Source organism: Aedes albopictus, chromosome 1, assembly GCF_035046485.1.
Source record: "Aedes albopictus strain Foshan chromosome 1, AalbF5, whole genome shotgun sequence".
Taxonomy (NCBI): domain Eukaryota; kingdom Metazoa; phylum Arthropoda; class Insecta; order Diptera; family Culicidae; genus Aedes; species Aedes albopictus.
The window spans coordinates 16,021,729-16,045,670 of NC_085136.1; the positions used below are offsets into that span (position 1 = coordinate 16,021,729).

At 41.7% G+C, this 23,942-nt stretch overlaps 1 protein-coding gene across 1 annotated transcript; it reads left to right on the forward strand.

The window, feature by feature from the left end:
* Positions 1–1,912: 1,912 nt before the first annotated feature.
* LOC109415543 (putative vitellogenin receptor) lies at positions 1,913–23,942 on the forward strand. The gene is made up of 6 exons (XM_019689430.3): positions 1,913–2,337; positions 2,429–2,686; positions 18,338–19,090; positions 19,145–19,891; positions 19,955–20,371; positions 20,431–23,942. Exons 2-6 carry the CDS (start codon positions 2,458–2,460, stop codon positions 23,820–23,822), a joined length of 5,538 nt encoding a protein of 1,845 aa, XP_019544975.3. The 5' UTR covers positions 1,913–2,337; positions 2,429–2,457; the 3' UTR covers positions 23,823–23,942.

Below are 23,942 nucleotides of genomic sequence, written 5' to 3' on the forward strand. Positions count from 1 at the left end.
TGAATGGGAGGCTGTTCAATTTTCTGCGGATCTGTGTTCTCCAAAGTTCGGCCAAAAGACTTTGCACAGTCCTAGAATTTCGAACATCATACGGCATGCCTTATTGACTAATTGTGTTAGTTTAACCTGTTGGGCTACGCTTAGTACATTCCATGTTCCAATGCGTGACCGTTGTTTCGCACTAAAAGGTGTTGCCGTCAAAATCAGTTGAATATCCCATCCCAGAAAGAGGCAATCGAATGGAGTGACATTAAGTTTCTAAGCAACGTCACTCCCAACGTTTCAGCCTCGTATATTTAACACATAGGTACAATACGTAGCGGTTGACGAAATGTTGCCGTTCTATGCTGCATAGTAGGCCTAGCCGCTTCAATACTTGTAACGTATCTAAGATGCTTTGCAGGTATCGATAATGACAAGAAAAAATATAGAATTAGTCGATTCTTCCAGGAGATGGATGTGTATACTAGGCTAGACTATAAAAGTCGTTGCCGTTGGTTTCTGTAACGTTTTTATTTTTGGGTTTCGTGAACACAGTAACAGTAACCCTAAAGTATAGGTATCTTGGGAGAAATCCGTGGAAGAATCCTTGGAGGAATATCTGAAAGAACTTGTGGTGGACAGTGAAGAGAGTTGTTGGACAGAAAAGGCACAAAACAAGAAACACAGAGTACGCGGCGATTACTCTTTATCCCAACTGGTAACAGTTCATGACATGATTTCGAACACTTTTGTTGCAGACAAAACGGCAGCTGATTTGTTGCGTACTTCTCAACTCGTGGAAAATCGATTAGAACTAACCTAAAATTGTAACTATTTCATGGCAGATCTTCAATAGCGTTGTAGAGTTTACCAAAGTTACCGCTCAAAACAACACAATACAAGGCTTAAAAAACTCCCTTAACTCGTGGTGTACGACCTACTCTGTTCAAGTTGGGACAAACTTATGTCGCATTGGGTGGATTGTCGCGACAAACCCAGGTTACGACATTGTCATTATTGTTGCGCGATGGTGGAAATTTGATTCAGTGGTGGAGGATTTTTAGCGAAATCTCTAAAGAAACCCTTGTGAAAAATTTCTGGAGAAAGTTCTGGATGAATTTCTGGAAGATTTCCTTCAAAAATCTCTGGAGGATTCCTTGGTGATATGCTTGAAAATATCCTCTAAGAAACTCTTGGAAAAGTCTTTGTTTGGAATCTCGGAAGAATCCACCAGGAAATCTCTGGAACCATCTTTAGAGGAATGGCTAACGGAATCCTTGGAAGAACTACTGGATGAATACTTGGACAAATATCTGGATGAATCCATACAAAAAAAAAACCTGGAGGAGTCTAGGAATCTTTGAAGGAATACTTGGAGGTATGCCCAGAGAAATCGATGAATTCGACATGAACTAGCCTAAAAGAGCCAAAAATCTAATGTCAGGTGTAAAATAAAAGGTAAAATAACTTAATATAGTCAATATTTTAGAGCTGGTCGAAATCAAGTAAAAATGATCATGCCCAACAAACACATTAAAGCTATTAAAACCTCATAAGAACAAGCATAAAAAGTAAAAACTACAAAAAATAAAAAGTAAAGAGGATAAAAGTAGAAATGCTTAAGAAAAAACGTGCAAAAATACAGAAGTAAAAAACTGATGAAAATTTTTCAATAAATTTAGTCGCATAGTCGTATAATCTTCACGGATTTTCTTACAAATCCCCTTACTACACCAACTGGTGGTTTCGTTCAATCACTTGCATGCAATATTTAACATTAAGTTTTTGACTCCAACCCTACTCTACACATACCAAAAAACAATAAAGAGCGGGATACCTTCAAACGACTCATGGCAGACGTGATCGTATCGATCGCAATCAAACCTATGATCGATCTATCCATCGTACGTAGGTACCTACAGCCACGGCAGCCAGCCAACAACCCTTTCTCATTCCTTTGTGTGATCACACCCAAGTCGTATCCATCTTTCCGATCCGCGTCGCCCCGGTCATTGTTTTACCGTTTGTGAACCCAAGTGTATTTAGTTAGTCTTTAAGTGTTATTTTGCATGGAACATACCTTTATCGAAGACGTTATTTGATTAACATTTAATTCTTTCTTTGGGAGGAGGCACTCAGCCTCCTATTTTTGTACCGAGACCAACCTGATCGCGAAGCGATCGCCACGGTTGGCTTAACCATTTTCGTTTCTATTGTGCAACGCCGCGAGTGTTGAAGTAGCATGTTTTGTGAACTGTGTGACCTTGACTTGTAACGGTAATTTAACTCTCTCTGTTTTATTCGGTTGATAACTAAGCAAGCTTAGTTTAGAAGAAAACACCTTAGAGATTAAGGGTAAGTTTGGGCCACGTGATCATGGTGGCACGCCTACTATGTTGACATCGCTACGCTCGCAAATACCTAACCTCGCCCGCTTGCTTTGCAGGGCGTTGATTTTGATTTTGGGGCGCGATCATGCTACGATCGGGGGCGATCGTACTGCTGCTGATCGTATTTGGCGTCATTATCAACATTGGGAGCGTGGACGCCGGTCGCAAGTCGTCCTCGGGCAGTAGTCGGGTTGCAAAGGCTCCGGCATGCGGTGAGAAAGAGTACCGCTGCGACAATGGAGCGTGCATTCCGGACGTGAACCACTGCAACGGCGCCAAGGACTGTACCGATGGGAGCGACGAAGTTGGGTGTGGTGAGTAGGAAAAAAAATACTTGATGCTTGCCTTTGGAGTTATATCTAAATCCATTTCTTTTCAAATCGTAATGAAAATCTTTTGACCGCATCTTTGCAAATTGGGCCTCGTATACTCGCCCGTATTCGCATGACTGTCCCATATGCAACGCAATCCCAGCAAAGGTGGGACTGATATGAAATTACACAATTGGGTTCTTTAAGGGTATCCAAATTGTTGCAAAATCTGAATTTTTACCCAAAAAATAAAACAAAATCCAAAAATTCCTCAATTTTTGAAACATTTTTAAAATTCATTTAAAATGTGTATAGGATTTAGGTAGCTAACACAGGATTAAACTAGTCAACATTTTATGCATTGAACTATCAACCTTCATTCTGTCCATGGAGCTTTGTTTATTTGTTTGTCAAAAATATATTGAAGCACAATGAAATTACATTAAAAACAGAAAAATAGCAAAAAAACTATAAAAAATAGCAGTAAGTATTTTAATCACAGAACTATTCAACAAATCTTAATCCGCCTACAAATTTAGATGCTTTTTGGTCTAGAATAGGCCCTACCATACCCAAAATCCAGTCAAGTAAACTAAATTGATGTGTACGATCAACGTACAATAAATACCTACCTATTTAAAAATTAATCGCCAAAAGTAACCAGAAAAATGTCGAGAGAAGTTTCGAAAATTCGTATTTTTACGAAACATTGCAAATCGCGTACTGTGTTGTGTGAGGTGTGCATGAAACAGGACCGAAAACACAAAAGTAAAAAAAATGGAATCCCGAGGTATTCGTGATTAAATTAAAAATGCTGTAGGATATAATATTTCTATAATTTTTTGCATGAAAATTTTAGAGGTCATTGTATCCTACTTGTCTCTATACAACGAATCTGAAAATCGGCCAGATTGAGATATATAGAAAACCAAACGCTAAAAATTTCAGCTCAATCTGAGATCATCAATTTCAGGTCCTTTCGAAACGGGATTGCTTTTCTCGTAAACTGACTTTTAAGTTTAATCACAGAGAACAGACATCCAAGCCCAATCTGATTTTTGTGTAAGGAATATTTCAACGGCAACACAAGTGGCAATAACTTGGCGCTGCAATCGGTTAGTTTCCCATACTAAAATAATAACCCACTTGAAATAATGCAATTCACTACTGACTGTGGCAATATGATGTTTTGCGGCGCTAGTGTTTCCATCATGTATTGGTTTGCATCCACACTCAAATAAGGATTTAGATCCTTATACCTACAACTTTCTGAATAAAATTTGATCAAGCCTGGATGTCTGTTCTCTGTGGTTTAATTTTATTGAAGTTTTAGCTGAGCTAAATGGATAAGCTTGTGTTCCTTCGATTCATCGCTTTCTGTTGTTTACTAGTAATTGTGTAAAACATGTATGAAATTGCTTTACATACTTTTGTATGCGATTCTAGTCTAGTCTAGTCTAGTCTAGTCTACACATACACAGCCATTCATTGAAAGAATCCTGGAAAATGATGAAATCGACTAGTTCCATCATTTTTCTTGTCATTATTAATGATTGCAGTACATCGAAAATGCATTACAACCATTAAAGCGGCCAGGCCTACTGTGCAGCGTTTTAAATTCAACACTAAAGACAATGAGTGGGGACATCTCGTACCAACCGCTCAGTTTTTGGAAAAGCAAAATTAAAATACGGTGAATATCGGTGGGGGTGACGATGCTAAGAAGGTTAATGTCACCCCTTGGTCCTTGGTCCTTCCTGGGATGGAACACAGGTATTTACTCCGTGTCCTGGCCCTAGTGCCTAAGCTTAAGCGCCTTTACTCGCTCTCTGAAAATAAACCAAAACGTTATGGTCCCATGACCCCTCAATGATGGCCCATTTTAAAATACAAATTAGTTTTACGATTATGGAACTTATAACTGATAAAAGCGATCAAATCGGAAACATCTCACCAGTTAAACAGTTAAAACTCCTGAAGCTGATGTAGTTTATCATCATTCTTGATTCGCACGGTCCTTCTGGTCTGGTGTAAATCATCTGGTAAACACTGTAAACTACGCTGGGGTTCAGTTCACGCTGGGGTTCAGGATTAGTTTTAATTTTTCACTGTAGTTCCACTAAACATCAGTGGATTTCGCCATAAAAAAACCATGCGAACGAAATGACCAACTGACGCATGCTTGCTTACTGTATGACATTCTTTTTCTTCTAAACCTGGAGTTGTTCAACACTTTTTCCCGCACTACATTTCCCTTCTACGTCACAAGCTCAAACACTTCCTGGAAATTCAGCTTAATGACGGCTAGTTTCCGTCGTCTTCGATTTGCATGCTGGCTGTCACCGGCCCGGATTTCATGCTTCGAAAATTGTCACACTCGCGGTGGTTACTCGGGAACGCACGATTGATTGATTGATATCAAATCTACTCGCGATACAAATTTTGAAAACGAAAAATACTCTACGGATGGCGTAGCACTTGGCCGTTTCACGATTCAAAATCTTACATACTTTTGTATGCGATTCGTTGCAAAACTTTATTTTTCTAACACTTGTTATAAAGGGTGTCCACGATGAAATTGACACACAGAAAATATTGTATAACTTTTGATAGCGTTCGCCAATTTTTTGACCATGAATAGTATATTATATGTAGCTAATACCATAAAATTTTCATTAAAATCGGTTGAGTATTGGCGCAGATATTGTCGTTATCATAATATGAGATTTTAGAAAATTTAGGCACTCATTTCAAAAAATTGCTTAGGCTATAACTTTTTTGTTACTTCATCAAAATGTTTGAAAATTTCACTCTATATTCTTAATCAATAAAGTGGTTAAAATTTGATCGAAATCGGTCCAGTACATTTTCTAGTAAATATCCAAAGCTCAAATCGCTTCAAGGTAAATTTTAGGTACTTTTTGACCATTTTTCGTTTTACGTGCACTATTTTCACTGTAAAACTGGTAACACTGTCTCGATTTTTATAAAACTTTGACAGTGTAAAATTGTTGTGTTAAACTGTTTACAGTGAAAATTTCAGCCATTTTTCTTGAGTACTTTCAAAGTAAAAACAGTTTGAATTTCACTATACCAAAAACCACATCTGCTTATTGTGACATAGTGCGACATATATGGCTCTAACTTTTTAACGGTATGATCAAATTGAATGAAATTTTGACAAATTATTTCTACATACATACTTTACGTCATAAAAATTTTCATTGAAATCGGTTCAGTATTTTTGGCGCCAGAGTTGAAACGGCAAAAAAGTGATATTTTCCAAAATGTTTGTTTGCAAAAGATTCTCAAGTGGCAATTCCCTTGTTTCAACGATATCTCCACTAATACTCAACCGATTTTAATGAAAATGTTATGGTATTAGCTAATATACTATTAATGGTCAAAAAATTAGTTATTTTGACGAACGCAATCAAAAGTTATACAATATTTTCTGTGTGCCAATTTCATCGTGGACACCCTTCAGTAGCACATAATTCACGAATTTCCACTAGTATTCAACAAACAAGCATATGCTAAGAGCAAAATACCTAGGATTTCTTTATGAATTCTATCAAGGACACGTTCAGCAATTCCTTTAGGTATTACTTTCGAAATTTCTGAATTCTTCCATGGGCGTCTTGCAGGGTCCCGATAGTGATTGGTTCATGTTTTTTAAGAAATGCTTCAGGAATTTCTCTCACGATTTCTTCAGAAATTTTTACGGATACTTTTGTAAGGATGCATGGATGAATTCCTCCAATTTTTCCATCGCTTCATTCAGTGATTCTATCACGGATTGCTCCAGAGATTCCTTCAAGAATTGCAGAGATAGCTCCAATAATTCAATCTGGAATAACTCGAACTACTTCTGCAGAATATTTTCCAGGAATTCTTTCAGAAAGTATTACCAGAAATTATCTAAAAATTAATCCAGGAATTCCTTTAAAAAAAATCTTTTGGTAGTCCATTGAAAGATTCTTACAATAATTCGTGCAGACGGAATCCAGGATTTCAGATTTTTTTTTCTAGCTATTCCTACAGAAATTCTTCCAGGAATTTGTTGATAAAGGTCTCCTCGAATTTCCTAAGGCATTCCTCATGGGGTCTCTTTAGAAATTCCTACAGGTTTTCCTTCAAAAATTCCTGCAGCCAGCAGGGGTTCACCCGTAAATTTCTTCTGTGATTCTTTCAGGAACAACCTTCATTTTTAAGATTATTCTTAAAAAAATCCTCCAATGATTCCTCCTAGAGCTCTTTTTAGAATTCCTTCAGGAATTCCTCCTTGATTTTTTTTTTCAGGAACTCCTTCTGGAGTTTACCCAGTATTTCCTATAGAAAATTTTTAGGGATTCTTTTAGGAATGCCTCTTGGAATTGCTTCCGGGATTTCTCCTGGGGTTTCTTCAGGAGCTCCTGCAGGTATTTCTTCAGGAACTGCTCTAGGGATTCCTCAAGGAATTCCCTCACTAGCTCTTCTCAGGATTTATTCCTTCAGGGTTTCTCCAAGAATTCCATCAGCGATTTCTTCAGGAATTCTTCCATAGATTTATCAGGGTATTGTTGCAGAAATTCCTCTAAAAACTCCTCAAGGGATGTCTCCAGAAATTCCTCCAGGAATTCTTCTACGGATGCCTCCAGCAGAAGAGAATTTCTCCAGGAAGTCACTCAAGAATTCCTTCCGTGATTGTTTCAGGAACAACTTTAGGAATGATTTTAAAAATTCCTTCAAAAATTTTCGAAGGCACTCTTTTGTTTCAGGAATTCCTCCTTTTATTCTTTTTGGAACTCCTGCAGGAATAAATCCAGTACTTTCTCCAGAAACTGTTTAGGGACTCCCTTAGCAATTCCTCCTGAAAATGCTTCTGGGATTTCTTCTGAGGATTCTTCTGGAATTCCTGTAGGGATTTCTTCAAGAACTGCTACAGGACAGGGATTCCTTAAGAAGTTCCTCCATAAACTCTTCTAAGGATTCCTTCAGGATTTTTCCAAGAATTCTATCTGAGATTTCTTCAGAAATTATTCCTGGTATTCCTGTACGAATTCCTCAATAGATACCTTCAGAAATTTCTTCAGGAATTCCTCCAAAAATTCTTCCAGGGATTCCTCTAAAAATTCCTCCAGGAATAGATTCCTTTCGAAATTCCGCCAGAAACTCCTCCAGGAATTCCTCTACAGATTTCTCTGGAGATTCCTCCAGAAACCCCTACAGGAATTCCTACAGGCATTTCTCTAGGATATCTTTTTTAGGGATTTTTTCAGGGATTCCTCCAAGAGTTCATACATGACTTCCTCCAGGCATTTCTTCAAGCAGACCTCCTTCAAGCTCTTCCTCCAGAGATTCCTCCAGGAATTGCTTCAAGGTTTCCTCAAAGAATTCCACCAGGAATTCCCCAAGGGATTTCTTCCAGGATTTCTCCAGAGATTCCCACATTTAGGAATTCCTCCAGCAATACCCCCAAAGATTTCTACAGGAATTACTTCAGGGATTCCTCCCAGAATTCAACCAGGAATTCTCCTAGGCATTCTTCTAGGAATTTATTCAGGCATTCTTGCAGAAATTCCTACAGGAATTGTTTCAGCGATTCCTTAAGGAGTTCCTCTGGATAATCGTCCAGGATTTACTGCTGGGAATCTTCCAGGAATTCCTCCAGGAGTTCCCTAAAAGTTCTTCCAGAAGTTTATTCTGGGCTTGCTCCAGGAAATCTTTCTGGTATCCCTCCAGGAGTTCATGCTGGCATTCCTCCAACATTTCATCAAGGAATTTCTTCAGGGATTTCTCCAGGAATTGATCCAAGAGTTTATCCAGGATACTGTCAGCAATTCATTCAGGGATTCCTTAAGAAAATCTTCCAGAACTTTCACTGGGAATACTTTCTGGATTTTTTCCGGAGATTCTTCTAGGAACTCTTCCAGATTTTCCTCCAGGAATTTTTAAATATTTTCGTCCAAAATTTGCTTCAGGGATTCCTACGATAATTTTTCTAGAACTGCTTTAGCGATTCCTCAAGAGATTTCTTCCTGAATTTTTCCAAAGATTACCCCAGGGGTTCCTTCAGGAATTTCTTCGAGGATTTCTCCAGGAATTTCTCCAGGGATTTTTACATAAATTTCTCAAGGAGTTTCACAAAGAATTACTCTAGAGTTCCCATAAGAAATTCATCCAGTAGTTCCTTCAAAAATTCCTCTAGTAATTCCTCAAGAAATTCCATCAACAATTCTTCAACCGGCATACCTCCAGGATTTTCTCCAGACATTCCTCCAGGATTTTATCCCGGAAGCTCTCCAGGAACTTCTTCAGGAATTCCTCCAGAAATTTCTCCAGGAATTGGTCCAGGAATTGGTCCTTAACATCCATCAGGAATTAAATCAGCCATTTCTCCAGAATATAGGTGGGCTTCGTGGCCATGCGATTAGCGATTCCCACTCCAGTCGGAGGAAGCTTTTCGTCAAACTCTGCTGGTCTACTGGGTTTTCCGTGCTGTCCGTTTCCTAATGTTAGTAATTGTTCAGTTTGCGCAACCTCTGGTTGAAGACGGGATAGTTTCTTGTTTAAAAATCTTCTAGGGATTATTTTATTATTTTTTTCAAGAATTTCTTCAGGAATACTTTCAGGAATTTTCCAGGGATTGCTCTTCAGGAATGTTCCCCGGGATTCCTCCAGGAAATTCTTCGAAGATTCCTTACAGAATTTCCTCCAAGGATTCTTTGAGAATATCCTGCTGGATTTTTTTTCTCCAGGGATTCCTCCCAGCATTCATCTAGAAATTTCTCCAGGATTTCTCTTGAAATTCTTCCAGAGAATGCTCCAAGAATTCATCCAGAAATTCTTGCAGGATGTCATCCAGGAATTCCTCCAGGAATCACGCCAGGAACTTGTCCGGAAATTCCTCCAGGATTTTCTCTATAGATTTCTCCAGGAATTACCAGGGATTTCTTCAAGAACTTCTCCAGGGATGTTTCCAGGAATTTCTCCATAAATTCTTACATGGGTTCCTTTAGAAATTTCTCCAAAAATTCCTCCAAGAAATCCTGCATTTTTTTTTTTTTTCAGGAATTCCTCTAAGAATTCTTCAAAAGATTTCTTCAGGAATTCCTCCAAGAGATTCCTTCATATATTTCTCTAAGTATTCCTCCCAGAATTCATCCAGGAATTCCTCCAGGTATACTTTCAGAAGTTTCTCCAGGGATTTCTCCGGGAATCCCTCCGTAAATTCTTCAATTTATTCTACAGGATATCCTCAAGGCATTCCTGTAGGATTTCTTCGGGAATTTATTCAGAAATTCTTCCAGAGCGAATGCACTGGGAATTCTTCCAGGAATTCCTTAAGAAGAAATCACTTCTCAAATTCCCCTCACGTTCTCTTCAAAAATTCATTCAGAGTTCCTTCAGAATTTACAGGAATCCTTCCATCATCTTTTCTAGAGATGTACCCAAGAATTTCTCCTGTGGAGCGGACCTGGTGTGATGGTTAGAACACTTGACCACAGAGCAGACATCCAAGCCTATAGAAAATTTTCCCAAATGCTGTGTAAGGATTCATTTTTTTTAGCGTTGACAACACCAGCGTCACCTATGCGGCAAATTGCCACAGTCAGTGGTGAGTACGCATATCTAGATAAGTTTTATATTCACCACCGACAATAGCGTGGGAACTTTGCGACAGCAGCGCCACCACGAAGTTGCCACTTGTGTTGCCATTTCAAATGGCCGTTAAATTCCTTACACAGCTTTGGAACTGGGCTTGGATGTCTGTTCTCTGTGACTTGACTATCACGCCGAGGACCTGGGATCGAATCTCACTCCCGACAAACTCACAAAATGTGAGTTCTTCCTTCGGAAGCGGAGTAAAGCGTGGGTCCCGAGATGAACTAGCCTAGGGCTAAAAATCTCGTTAATACAGATATAATAAAAAATGATTTTTTCCAGGACTACATGAAGATGTTTTTAATAACTTTAAGAATTTCTAGAGGAATTCCCTCCATGCTAAAGTGCTTTCAGACACTTCTCGAGGGAATCCTTCATGAATTCCTTCAGGGAAAACTCTTTTGGAATTCTCCCAAGGATTCCTTCCAGAATTTCTTTAGGAGTTCTCTATGGATTCCTTCTTACATTGCTCCAGACATTTCTTTTTGAATAAATTCCAGGATTTTTTCAAAGATTCCATAATTTGATCATTTTCCGGAGATAGCTGCAGGAATTTCTCCAGCCATGCCCTTCAGAAATTTTCACAGGGATACCTTGAAGGTTTGCTTCAGTGGTAGGCTTTTACGAGAATAAATTCTTCCAAGATTTTTTTCCGGAAGGAGTACGTCAATAGAATTGTCTACAGGATTATGCTCTGAGATGAGTATATGCAGTTCATGAGTATATAAAACAATCTTTAGGGGGTTTCCGACAAGGATGTTCTCGGAAAAATACAACTGAAGGGTTATTCTTGGAGGAATAGACATCCAGGACTTTCGAAGATTGCTAATATGCATAGACAAACTGGATAATAATTTACTGAAAGAACTCCAGTTAGTCCTGAAAGACAGGGGATACTCAAAATAAATGGGACAGGTAAAATTTCCACTTTTCGAAAAGTGTTCAACTCGCTGTAACTTTTTGAAAAGGGCATAAAAAATGCCTGCGGCTTTTGAGGCAAATATAACCTCAAATACAACACATGTGATTGTAACAATCTTCGCGGTGAAACTTCCGGTTCTTCAAAACCATTTCATTAAAACACGACGTTCTTCGAGACACGTTCCTCATTCGCTATTTTGAAGTTCAAAATCAATTCGACGGCCTTCAAGGCACGTCCCTTTTTCCTCGATCCTCTTTTGAATTTCTAGACGGCCTTCGAGGCACGCCACTCTTTTCCTTTTCTCGATAGCCTCCGAGGCGATTTTTTTTTTTCATTTTTCGACGGCATTCCAGGCACGTCCCTTTTTGCATTTTTCGACAGTCTTCGAGGCGCGTCTTTCTTTTCCGAAAATCGAACATAACCTATCCGACGGTCTTCAAGACACGTCTCTTAGCATGGGATACTGGAAAATCAGGTCATTCGGACGGTCCTCGGGATGCGTTTTTTATATTTTTCAATCCAAAACTTCTATTCGGTGAAGGACGTGACACTCCTTTGCACATCTTGAACGAGAAAAAAAACAAACTCATACAAGGGATAGACAAAATGATCGGGACAGGTGAAAATTTCCCTTCCTAAAAAAATTTCAAATAGCTGTAACTTTTCGAAAAGTGCATCAAATATTCTCAAAATTTCACTATAAGTTCACTATAAGTATAATACTAGTTGTGTATCAGTGGACAAAATTTGGAAAAGATCGTACTATACTGCACGAAGTTATAAAGATTCTAGAAAAAGGTATAATTATCCGATAACCAACTTTGAGCTGTTATATCCAGGCTTGTCCACACTGAGCGCATGAAAATTCTGCTCTTTTGATTTACACCACCAAAACCATCGTATTTATGCAATCTTCCTATTTTATCTGATAGAAGGATGTTTGAATATCCTAAATGTCAATTCGAACTGTCAAAAAATCGCACCGCAGTGCCGCACTGAGCGCGCAAAGAGAAATTCACTGGGGTGAATTCACCCGGGTGAAATTCTCTTTGCACGCACGGTGTGGCACTGTGGTGCGGTTTTTTGACAGTTCGAAATGACATTTAGGATATTCAAACATCCTTCTATCAGGTAAAATAGGAAGATTGCATAAAAACGATGGTTTTGGTGGTGTAAATCAAAAGAGCAGAATTTTCATGCGCTCAGTGTGGACAAGCCTGGTTATATCTCCGGATTCAATGAACCGAATGCAATGAAATTTTGACCATTTATGACTCATATAATAAGCTTTGAAAAACTTTTGACTTAACTTAAAATTCTTAACACGGAAGAAAATTATAACGATTAGATCATTTTTCTAATAAAACACCAAATTTTCTAAAATTTCAACATCGTTTCAAAATTCAAGATGCTAGTTATAGTTCATTCAAATTCCTTCTAATTGTCTTGAATACAGATATGTTTTGAAAGAAAGTAACAACTTAGGCGGCAATTTATTGAAAAAGTAATGGGATGCATTTTAAAAATAGACCAATTTACTAAAAAATCAAAAAAATAATGAAATCGCTATAACTTTTTCACTTGTTAATAATTCCAAGCTGAGTCGAACGTTTTTCAGAGTTCATTATATAAGTCATAAATGGACAAAATTTCATTGCATTCGGTTCATTGAATCCGGAGATATAACAGCTCAAAGTTAACTATCGGATAATTCTACCTTTTTCTAAAAAGCTTATAACTTCGTGCATAATAGCCCGATCTTTTCCAAATTTTGTCCACCGAAACACAACTAGTTGACCAACTTACAGTGAAAATTTGAGAATATTTGGTGCACTTTCCGAAAAGTTACAGCTAGTTAAACATTTTTCTGAAAAGTGAAAATTTTGCCTGTCCCGATCATTTTGTCTATCCCCTGTACCTGCCGCTTCACCACGATACTGCATTTTTCAATCATTTTCACTTTTAATTTAACTTAACTGGCTGAGCGATTCTCACCTATGTTTGAGTTTATTGCAAAAAAAACTCGCAATAAAGCCTGGCAGGATTGCCATTGTGGGAATTTAGCTGATAGTTCTCGATGAGAATCGCCCAGCGCAGCGACCCGATACACTGCACGTCCGACGCAAGGAATTGGCATCCCTATCCCACCAATGCAATGTTTTCGTAGCCAGCATAACAGCGGCTCAAGCGTAGGGCTCAAGCTGACAACCTATCTTTCAACACAGCAGCATAGTTTTTATGCTGGGTAAGAAAACAAGAAGACCATAACAGTCCCCTGGTCCGACGTGGTCGAACGCTGACCAAAGAAAGAGGAAGAGTCGTGGCCTGCTGTGATGTCATCAGCAGCTATCATCACTGGATAGCGTGAGCGTTACCCTGGGTGGGGAATGTGCGTGCGTTATCAGTTGTCTGTTGACATATTGGGGGATAAGACTCTAAACACACTGAGAGGTGCTTATTGTCAGATATATACCACACAATTCCTAACCTGTGTGTTAGGGTCACTTTTACCTAAACCGTACACTACGTCAGCGAACTGTTTCCAACGTGTTGTATTTAGGAAGGTTAAATTGGTCAAACCTGGCCAGCTGGTTCAAAAGATATGATTTTTCTTTTTTGATTTTTTTTGATTTTTTGGACAGCCCTATCCATAAAATGGTAACCCTAATGGAGATATAAAAGTAAGGGTCTAGTTATTTATTATTGCTGGCAGGGTACCCGGACACCCACGAAATTGAAATGATCATATCACCGTGAAGTTCTCAGCGATTTGATTTTGTTTTTGTCTCATTTTTTTTGAGACGGTTTTTTTTATAAGATATAATCACTGAAATTGTTGAAATGCACTTTTTTCGTTTTTGATTTATTGCCAGTTTTGTTGAAAAATGTCCAAATGTGCCATATAACCCTAATAAACCGACACCATACACGAACCGTAATGTAGACGGTTTTACAATACCGCATACGGTTCTAATAGTATCCCGAATGGCTGGTTAAGCACGTCTTATGGTTATCGTTTATGCGGGAAGTCTTTTCTTTGAAAAATCATAACTCAAGAATGAAGCATCGTAGAAACAAAGTTGTTTTTAGAAAACAACATATTTTTGAGATGCCGATTTCATAAGCTTTGATCGGTTAAATTATTATAATGCACTTTTTTTCTTTCCTCAGTTATGACCAATTTTGTCAAAAATGACCATGTAAACCTATATTATATTTCGAACAGTCCTTAAACAATTCTTGCAGAACTCCTTGAATAATTCCCACTTCTGAGGGATTTTTTTTTTTAGGTGTGTACTTTTATTTTTGTGAATCATGCCAACTTGCTAGTTTGTACCTCATACACTTGTGAATCCTAGTAAGAATTCCTAGAGGAATCCTGCCAGGAGCTTCTGGAGACCGCATTCTTAAAGGTATCCCAAAAGGAATAACTCAAAGAAATTCAGTGTTATTTTCTAAATGTATCAAGAAGAAATCCTTGCAATTCTAGAGGATTTTCTCAAAGATCTTTGAAAAACTCACTTGAGTAATTACAGAAGGTGTTTCTGAAGGAATCCCTTTGATAACTCTTCTATGTATCTATGTATGTCCTGTTATACGATCCAAAACGCATTAGTTCCAGCGAATTTATGATCAAAGACAATAAAAATAACAGATCACTATTTTACTTCATTCTACACCAATTTCTCCTGGAATATCTTTAGAGGTTGCTCCAGGGATACCTAAAGAAATTTCACCGTAAATCCTTTTAGGTATTTCTGCAGGTATTCCTTCAGAGGTTTTTTTTTCAGAGATTTTTCCCAAGAATTCCGCGAGAGATTGTTCCGATAATTCCATCTGGAGTTATTCAAAGTATTTTAGGAGAATTTTCTTCAGGGAATTCTTTCAGAATTTTCTACCAGAGATTACCCAAGCAACATACATGTTATATAAGTGTTACGACAGCGCAAGTTAGTTTGACGTAATTCTAACATTATGTTAGAATAACGTCAAATAAACTTCTATACAACCAAAGCTTGCGCAGTGGTAGCTTTTATATAACATGTGTGTGGCTTGGGTATTTAAAAATTAAGGGCGAATATGGTAATCTCAGATTTTACTCTTTATTACAAAAACTTATCATTGTGTACGCTCACTTGCAGTGCATATGCTGATTGTTTTTCAGCCTCTTCTGTGCGATAGAAATCGAGATTATCATCTTCAAAATCGCGAGGCAAATTGTGAGAATTAGAGGGAAGATAGGAAAAATAACACAGCGTCCCGAATCACCTTAAACCAAAAATTTCTTCAATTTTTTACAAAAATTCCTGTAGTAGTTCTTCCAAGAATTCCTTCAATGATTCGCCCAGAAATTACTGCCGACATGGATTCCATCAGATTTATTTTTTCAGGGATTCTTACAGAAATTCTTCCAAGAATTCGTTTAGAAAGCTCTCCTGGGATTTCCTAACAAATTCCTCAAATGATTGCTTCCGGGATTCCTCCGGGGGTTTCTTCAGGGGGATTCTTCCAAAATTTCCTCCGATGATTCCCTCAAGAATTCATCCAGGGATTCCCTCAGGATTTCCTCCAAGGATTCACTCGAAAAATTCTTCTGTGATTCTTTCAGGAACATCTCCAGGGATTATTTAAAAAAAAAACCACTTAAACTTTTACTTTACTACTATTCCCAATTCTTCCAGGAACTCGTCTTGGGATTTTTACTGGACTTTCTCTTGGAATTCATCCGTGAATTCATTCATGAATTCGTCCAGGAATTTCAAGGAAAATTCTTAAGGAATTCCCTTAGGAATATCTCTTGAGATTCCTTCCGGGATTCCTCTTGGGGTTTCTTCAGGAATTCCTTCAAGGATTCCTTCAGGAACTGCTATGAGTTCCCCAAAAAACTTTTCTTAGGATTCCTTCAAGATTTTTCCAAGAATTCTTTCTGCGATTTTTTCAGTACTTCGTCCTGGGGTTTCTTCAGAAAATCCTCCTGGGATACCTCCTAGGATTCCTCCGAGAATTTCTGAAGGGATTCCTTGAGAAATATCTAAAAATTCCTCCAGAGATTCTTCCAGGGATTCTTCCAGGAATTCCTCTAAAGATTCCTCCACGAATTCCTCTAGGAATTCTTCTACGCAATTGCCCAAGAATTCCTCTAGAGATTCCTCCAGGGGTTCCTCCAGATATTTCTCCAGGAACTTCTCCAGGAATTTCTACAAGGGTTCCTCCTGGAATTGCTAGAGAGATTCCTCCAGGGATTCATCCAGGAATACCTCAAGAGATTCCTCCAGAAACTCCTTTTGAGACTCCCCCATGAATTCCTCCAGGCATATCTCCAGGAATTTCTCCAGGAACTCATCCAGGAATTGCTCCGGGCATTCCTGCAGATATTGTTTTAGGAATTTCTCAAGGGAACCCTCTAGGGATTTCTCTAGAGATTTCTCAAGGTATTCTTCCTGGAATTCTTCTAGGGATTTCTATGGGAATTTTAGTACTCCTTTCGGGGATTTCTTAAGAAAATCCTTCTTGGATTCCTTTTGAAATTCCTACAGAAAATCCTCCGGGAATTTCACCAGGAGATTCTACATGGATACCTTCAAAAACTGCTCCAGGAATTCCTCCAGGTTTTTTTTTTTTCAGGTATTCAAGGCTACAGGGATTCATCCATAAATTTATCCAACAATTCCTTCGAGCTAGGGATGTCTCCAAGAACTCCTCTGGGAGTTCCGCCAGGAAATCCTTCTAGCGTTCCTCCAGGTATTTCTCCAGGTTTTTCTCCTGGAAACCAATTCTGCAAGAATTATCTCGGGGATCTCGGGAACAGATAAGTTTTTTCAGACATCAATAATGAAATTATATGGCATACGGCCAAAAATTTCTTCAAGTAATCGTTATAAAACTATTTGAGGAATAGAACTTGAAACGCTCCTCTCATGATCTCTCAATGAAATCACAAAATAATCCAATCCGGATTTTCCATATTCCTCTAGGGGAAAATATCAAAGCAGTTAGAAATCTCCAGAAAAATTCTAAAGCGAATCCAGAACAGTCCCTGTTATAAAATAATAAAAAAGGATCCTGGTCGGTATTCTTGTTGGAGAAAGTTTCCGTAATTTCAGTCAAAGAAGAAATTTGCAGTAAAAAAATTAGAAGAATTTTTGTATGAACCCTTGGAAAATAGATTAGTGATTTTTCGAAGGAATCCCAGAAAGTATGTATGAAGAACTCACCAAATCAATTGTATTAGACATACCCGTTGATATGCCCGAAGGAAAAAAATCCAGTTAAAATCCCGGGAAGAATAGTCGAAGGAATCCTAGAAGATGTTTCAATGGTCTCCTATAATGAAATTCCCTTAAAAAAATCCTTGATAAATTCCGACAGAATCCCTGGAGGAATTCCCCAAACAAATTATCAAGAAAAACTCGCTCAAAGTAATTCGAGAAAAACCGAATAGAATCCCAAAATTTATTCTCAAATGAACTTATTGGGAAATTCCCCACGAAATCTTTGAAGAAATGCCCTTTGAAGTTCTGTAGGAATTCTTTAAAAACAGCTTGAATGATGTTCTCCAAGAAACTCTTAAGGAATACCTGGATAAACTCTTGTTGGAGCTGATTGCCAATGGAATCTGTGGATGAATCTCTGAAATCCCTAACGAAATGCCAGTAGGAATGCTTACTAGGGGACGGACACGCAAGGGGAATTTCACTAGTCATTATTCACACCCTGAACGAGTTTTTGCAAGAATCTTTGGAAAAAAAAACCCGTCACCTTTTAGAAAATCTTCAAGAATATCCTGGAAAAATAAATTGACGTATCCCAAAATAATTGCCGGAAAAAATTTACAAAAAAATCCTGAATGAAATTTTTGAACGAATTCTTAGAATAATTGCCATGAGAATAGCTCTTTTTTAACGGATCCCTGCAGAAATTCATCAGGAATCCCTGGAGAAAATCTTTAGAGAAATTCCAGTGAATTTCCAAAATATTTTCTGAAATAATTCTTCAACAAATCCCTGCGGAAGTTCCCCAAGAAATCATGAAAGAATTCTTCACAGAAACTTCAAAGAAATTTACATTCTTCACTATCTTCGCAGATTACTTCCTCTGCAAGAAACCGATGTGGTACCGCTGCAAGCACGACAACAGCTGCATCAGTGCGTCCTTCCTGTGCGACAAGCATGACGACTGTCCACTCGGGGATGACGAAGAGAACTGCGAAAACTACGAAGTTCCGCACATTCCGGTCCCGTGCAGCAAGTTCGAGTTCACCTGCGCGGACAAAATGTGCATCCCGCTGGATCTGGTGTGCGACGGGGTGCCCCACTGTCTGGACGGATCGGACGAAACCATCGGCTGCGCGGACATCGAGGGCAAGTGCAAGGGTTTCCTGTGCAAGAACAAACACTGCCTCAAGAGTCACGACTGGGTGTGCGACGGGATCGACGATTGTGGGGACGGATCGGACGAGGACAACTGCTTCATCGGGTGCGATCTGGAGCACGGGAAGTTCGAGTGTGCGGACAACAGTACGTGCATTGATTTGAAGCTGGTTTGCGATGGAAGCAATGACTGCGGAGATCATAGCGATGAGGGCGGGGCGTGCAACTCGAAAGATTGCGATACGCTGAAGTGCGCGGAGGGCTGCAAGATAACACCGCACGGAGCAGTTTGTTTGTGTAAACCGGGGTTCAAGTTCAACAAGAAGAGCAAGATTTGCGTGGATATTAACGAGTGCGAACGCTACGGATTGTGCTCGCAGGGTTGCGAGAACACTCCGGGATCTTTTCAGTGCACGTGCGTCAACAAGTTTAAGCTGAAGGAGGACATGAGGACGTGCGAGTTGGATGGTAAGTAGGGGGTGGTAACTTCTGAATATCTCGTAATGAATGTTTGTTCCACAGATTCCACCGAACCGCTGCTTTTGTACACAACTCAGAAGTCCATCGGTGGTCTTCACCTGAACACCAAACATCAATACTACGTAGCGAAGGATCTATCGCAGGTCATCGGTGTAAGCTACGACGGGAGTCACGTCTACTGGACGGACATTTCGTTCAAAACCGAATCTATCGAAAGAGCTTTAGAAGATGGTACCAAGCGGGAGCTACTGCTGACTTCCGGTTTGGCTTCGCCCGAGGATCTGGAGATAGATTGGCTCACCGGGAACATCTACTTCAGCGACAGCGGTCACATGATGATCGCCGTCTGTTCGAACAACGGAGTTCATTGCACCATACTGATTCAGGATACGCTGCACAAGCCTAGGGGAATAGCTCTGATGCCTCAGAACGGAACCTTGTTCTACTCGGACTGGGGAGATAACGCCATGATCGGATCCGCCGACATGGACGGTCGCAACAAGAGGATCGTGATCGATGAAGACATCCATTGGCCAAACGGCTTGAGTCTGGATTGGCCCAATGGACGCCTCTACTGGGTTGATGCCAAGCTGAAGAAGATCGAGAGCGTCAAAGTGGACGGAACCGACCGGGTAACGGTACTGGCCGATGTTCTGAAGCACCCCTTCTCGATATCCGTGTTCAACGATCGCCTCTACTGGTCCGATTGGGATACCAAGAGCATTCAGTCCTGCGAGAAGTTCCACGGAAAGGATCGCAACATAGTGGTGCATGATCGACAAATTTTCGGTAGGTTATGATCAGAGGGTCGATCAACAAATCGGGGTCCATAACTCAAGTCTTCTTTTCCAGACGTTCACATCTATCATTCGAGTCTACAGCCAAAGGGAGATCATCCATGCCTTGGAAACTTCTGCTCCCACCTCTGCCTGCTAGCTCCAAACGAGAGCTACAGCTGCGCTTGTCCCTACGGGATGAGCCTCAAAGCGGACAAACATTCCTGTCGGGAGACGATCAAACGTCAGTACCTCCTGCTGGGAATCTCCAACTACCTCGTCAAACTGGAAACGCAAACCTTCGGACGCCACGAATCGTCCCAGGCCGATGCCTACCAAATCTTCTTCCACCGGATGGCATTCAACTCGATCACGGGAGAGATCTTCGTCGCCGACAATCGCCAGAAGGCAATCTTCACCGTGGATCCCAAGACCAAATCGTCGCAGAAGCTGATCACCACCGGCATTGGAAACATCTCCGCACTGGCTTTCGGTAAGTATCAGATGCCTCAGCGTTGATCTCGTTCTCACTGTTCATGATCTCACTCACAGACTTCCTCGGTAACAACCTCTACTGGACGGACAGCGAGCGATCAACGGTCGAAGTCTTCTCGCTCCAGACTCGCCATCGGGCCATCATCCAGCACTACCTTGGCCAGGACGTGCCCGTCGCCTTGGCTGTCGTCTCCGAGATCGGTAAAATGTTCATCGCTCTGCGATCTCCGCTTCCCACTCCGCACACCCACATCGATCGCCAGGATATGACCGGTCGAGGCGCTCACCTGCACATCATCGAGGAGCGACTCAGCGGCAACGGATCGTTTAACTTCGTCATCGATCGCGACCTCCGTTCGGTCTACTGGAACGACATGGGCCTCAGCAGGATCGAGTTCACCAGCTACGAGGGCGACACGCGGCATCTGTTCCGGGAGTTCCTACGGCTTCCGGTATCCATAGCTATCGTTGGCGATAGCATTTTCTGGACGTGTTACCGATCGAAGCGCCTGTACTGGTCCGACAAGCACAACCTCGGCGTGACCAAGAAGATCACCATCGACAAACCTCCGTACGGTGCGTTCCCCGATGAAATTGTACTGCTGGGAAGTCAACCACTGCAGCGATACGATCACCCCTGTATGAAGCAGAACGGCGGCTGTTCGCACATCTGCGTTCCCGCCGGTATGTACAGCGCCGCTTGCATCTGTCCAACGGGAATGATCTTCAACTCGCCGAAGAACACGACCTGCATCGATGCGATCGACTGCGAGTTCAAGTGCACCAGCGGTGAATGCCTGACGATCAGCAAACGCTGCAACGGGAACAAGGACTGCGCGGATGGATCGGACGAGAAGGGGTGCGATGAGGATGGACGGCCGAAGCAGTTGCGATGCGATTACGATGAGTTCATGTGCGCGGACAAGAGCAAGTGTATCGATCAGAAGCGAAGATGCGATGAGCACGTTGATTGTGGTGATGGATCAGATGAGGAGAAGTGCGAGGGGTACAACCGAGGAACTGGCTGCCATGAGCATCAGCATGCGTGTCCGGACGGGATGTGCATCGATGTGAACACGATATGCGATGGATTCCCGGATTGCTTGGATGGATCGGATGAGGTCGGGTGCACGGACTTGAACAACGAGAAGAGCAACGCCACGACCTGCGGACCGTTGATGTTCCGGTGTAATGCGGGCCAGTGCATACCGAAGTGGTGGGAGTGCGATGGGAATCCGGATTGTACGGATGGGTCGGATGAGCACGACAAATGTTTGAAGAAGGCTGAGTGTTTGAAAGGATTTACCAAGTGTGCGTTGGGGCACTGTATTGAGGATCGGTTGGTGTGCGATGGGAACAACGACTGTGGAGACAACTCGGATGAACTGAACTGTAAGGTCGAGCTGGAGCCTTGTGTGGGCTTGGAGGACGATAATCCGACCAAGTATTTGTGTCCGCGGTCTGGTAAGTGTTTGGATATTGCGGTGAGGTGCAATGGTACAGCGGAGTGTCCGGATGGGGAAGACGAGGCGGGTTGCAGCAATTGCGGCATGCAGGAGTTCCAGTGCAAAAGCGGCAAGTGTATCCGGAAGGAGTGGCGATGTGATAAGGAGGTTGATTGCGATGACGGAAGCGATGAAGTGGATTGCGTTAACGGAACGGCAGGCGAACACCTGGAAGAGCATGTGGCATGTGGAGATGGAACGTTTGAGTGTAAGCCGGGTGTTTGCATCGAGATGAGTCAAGTTTGTAACGGCAGGAAGGATTGTGATGATGGGAAGGATGAGGGCAAAGGTTGCGATGAAGCGTGCGCGAAGAGTCCATGCGAGCAGAAGTGCATCAAAACACCAACTGGGGCGATCTGCGAATGCCGCGAAGGATACACTTTAGCCGGAAACAAGAAGTCCTGCCTGGATGTAGATGAATGCGCAGAAGGAAGGCCTTGCGCTCAGCAGTGTCGGAATACGTTCGGGTCTTATCGTTGCTCTTGTTATCCCGGCTTCATGCTCCGATCGGACAAGATTTCCTGCAAAGCTGTCGGCCCTAGTCGTTACGTACTGTACACTTCGTACAACCAGATACGTAAGCTGGAAGTGGATCCACCGTCGATCCGAATTCTTATCCAGGCTAACGAGTCCCGCATTACGTCGATGGACGTGGATATCCGTCGGCAGATGCTCTACTTTACCGACGAATACAACCCGGTAATATACGAACACGATATGGAACGCAACAGTACTCACGTGCTGTACAACGTAGGTCATCCGGAGCATCTGGCCGTGGACTGGATCACTGGGAATTTGTATTTCTACGATAGATCCGAACCGTCGATCAAGCTGTGCTCCGTTCAACGTCAACTCTGCTCGCGTATCATAACCTTCGCCTCGCAGGTCTTCGTCAAAGCCGTTGCTGTCGACCCTGTGAACCGGATCGTCTTCTACTCGCTCATGCACTTCTGGATCTTCGAAGTTCCGCACTCGATCATCTACCGGGCCGATATGGACGGCCAGAATCAGCTGGTGATCACCAAGGACGTTTCGCACGTAACTTCGCTGCAGGTCGACACCGAGAATAAGCTGCTCTACATTGCCGACATCAGCACCCGAACGATCAAGGTGCTGGACTACGAGGGCAAACAGCTGCGTACGATCATCGAGAAGCAGAACCTTGCCGTTAGCCGTCCCATTGGAATCACACTGTACGAAAACCAAGTTCTCATCCTGAACATGGCGTCTTCCACGGTGGGACAGTGTAAACTTTACGGAGACTTTGAATGTCGGTTGCTGGAGTTGAACGCCCATAACTCGAATCAACTGCTGATCGTTCAGGAATCGCGTCAACCGGAAGCCCAAAACGTCTGCGATACGAGCAAAATCAACTGTAGTCACGTTTGCGTACCCGGCGATGACGGTTATGGAAGGTGCATCTGCCACAATGGCGAGCGGATCCACGAGACCGACATTTGTCCTCACACTTCGGATGTGATGACTCCCCTGGTCAAAACGAACCTCGGAGAAGCGGCGCCTAGCGCCCACGGCTCTTCCGAAGAATCGTCAACTGGTTCAACGATCGCCAACGTCTTCCTGGTGCTGCTGGTCCTAATCCTGGTCGGCGGAGCAGCCGGGTACATCTACAGGCGCCGCTTCCAGCACAAATTCGACATCGGAATGCACTTCCACAATCCGGAACTGAGCACGGCCGATGCGGCAGAGGTCAAGATGTTCCAGAAGGTGCCGCGGCTCAACCAGACCACAACGCACAACGAGCTGACCCTGGAGACGCCTCCTCACAGACCTCCGTGCCAAGGTGAACCCAACTCCGATGATTCGTCCCGGCAGCACCAAAACGTGACCAGCACCGCTCTGGAGCTGGAGAACATGTCCGACGTGGACGCCATGGAGGATGCCTACGACTGCCGGGATGACCCCTTGCAGCGGTTAATCGTGTGAGAGCCTGGTTTGGTTACTTTGCTGGCAATAAGTAACTCCACAACCACCTATTTGTAGTTGGTAATGTAGTCTAATATTAGTAATTTGTAACAAATATAGTTGTCCATTGTTAAGCATAAA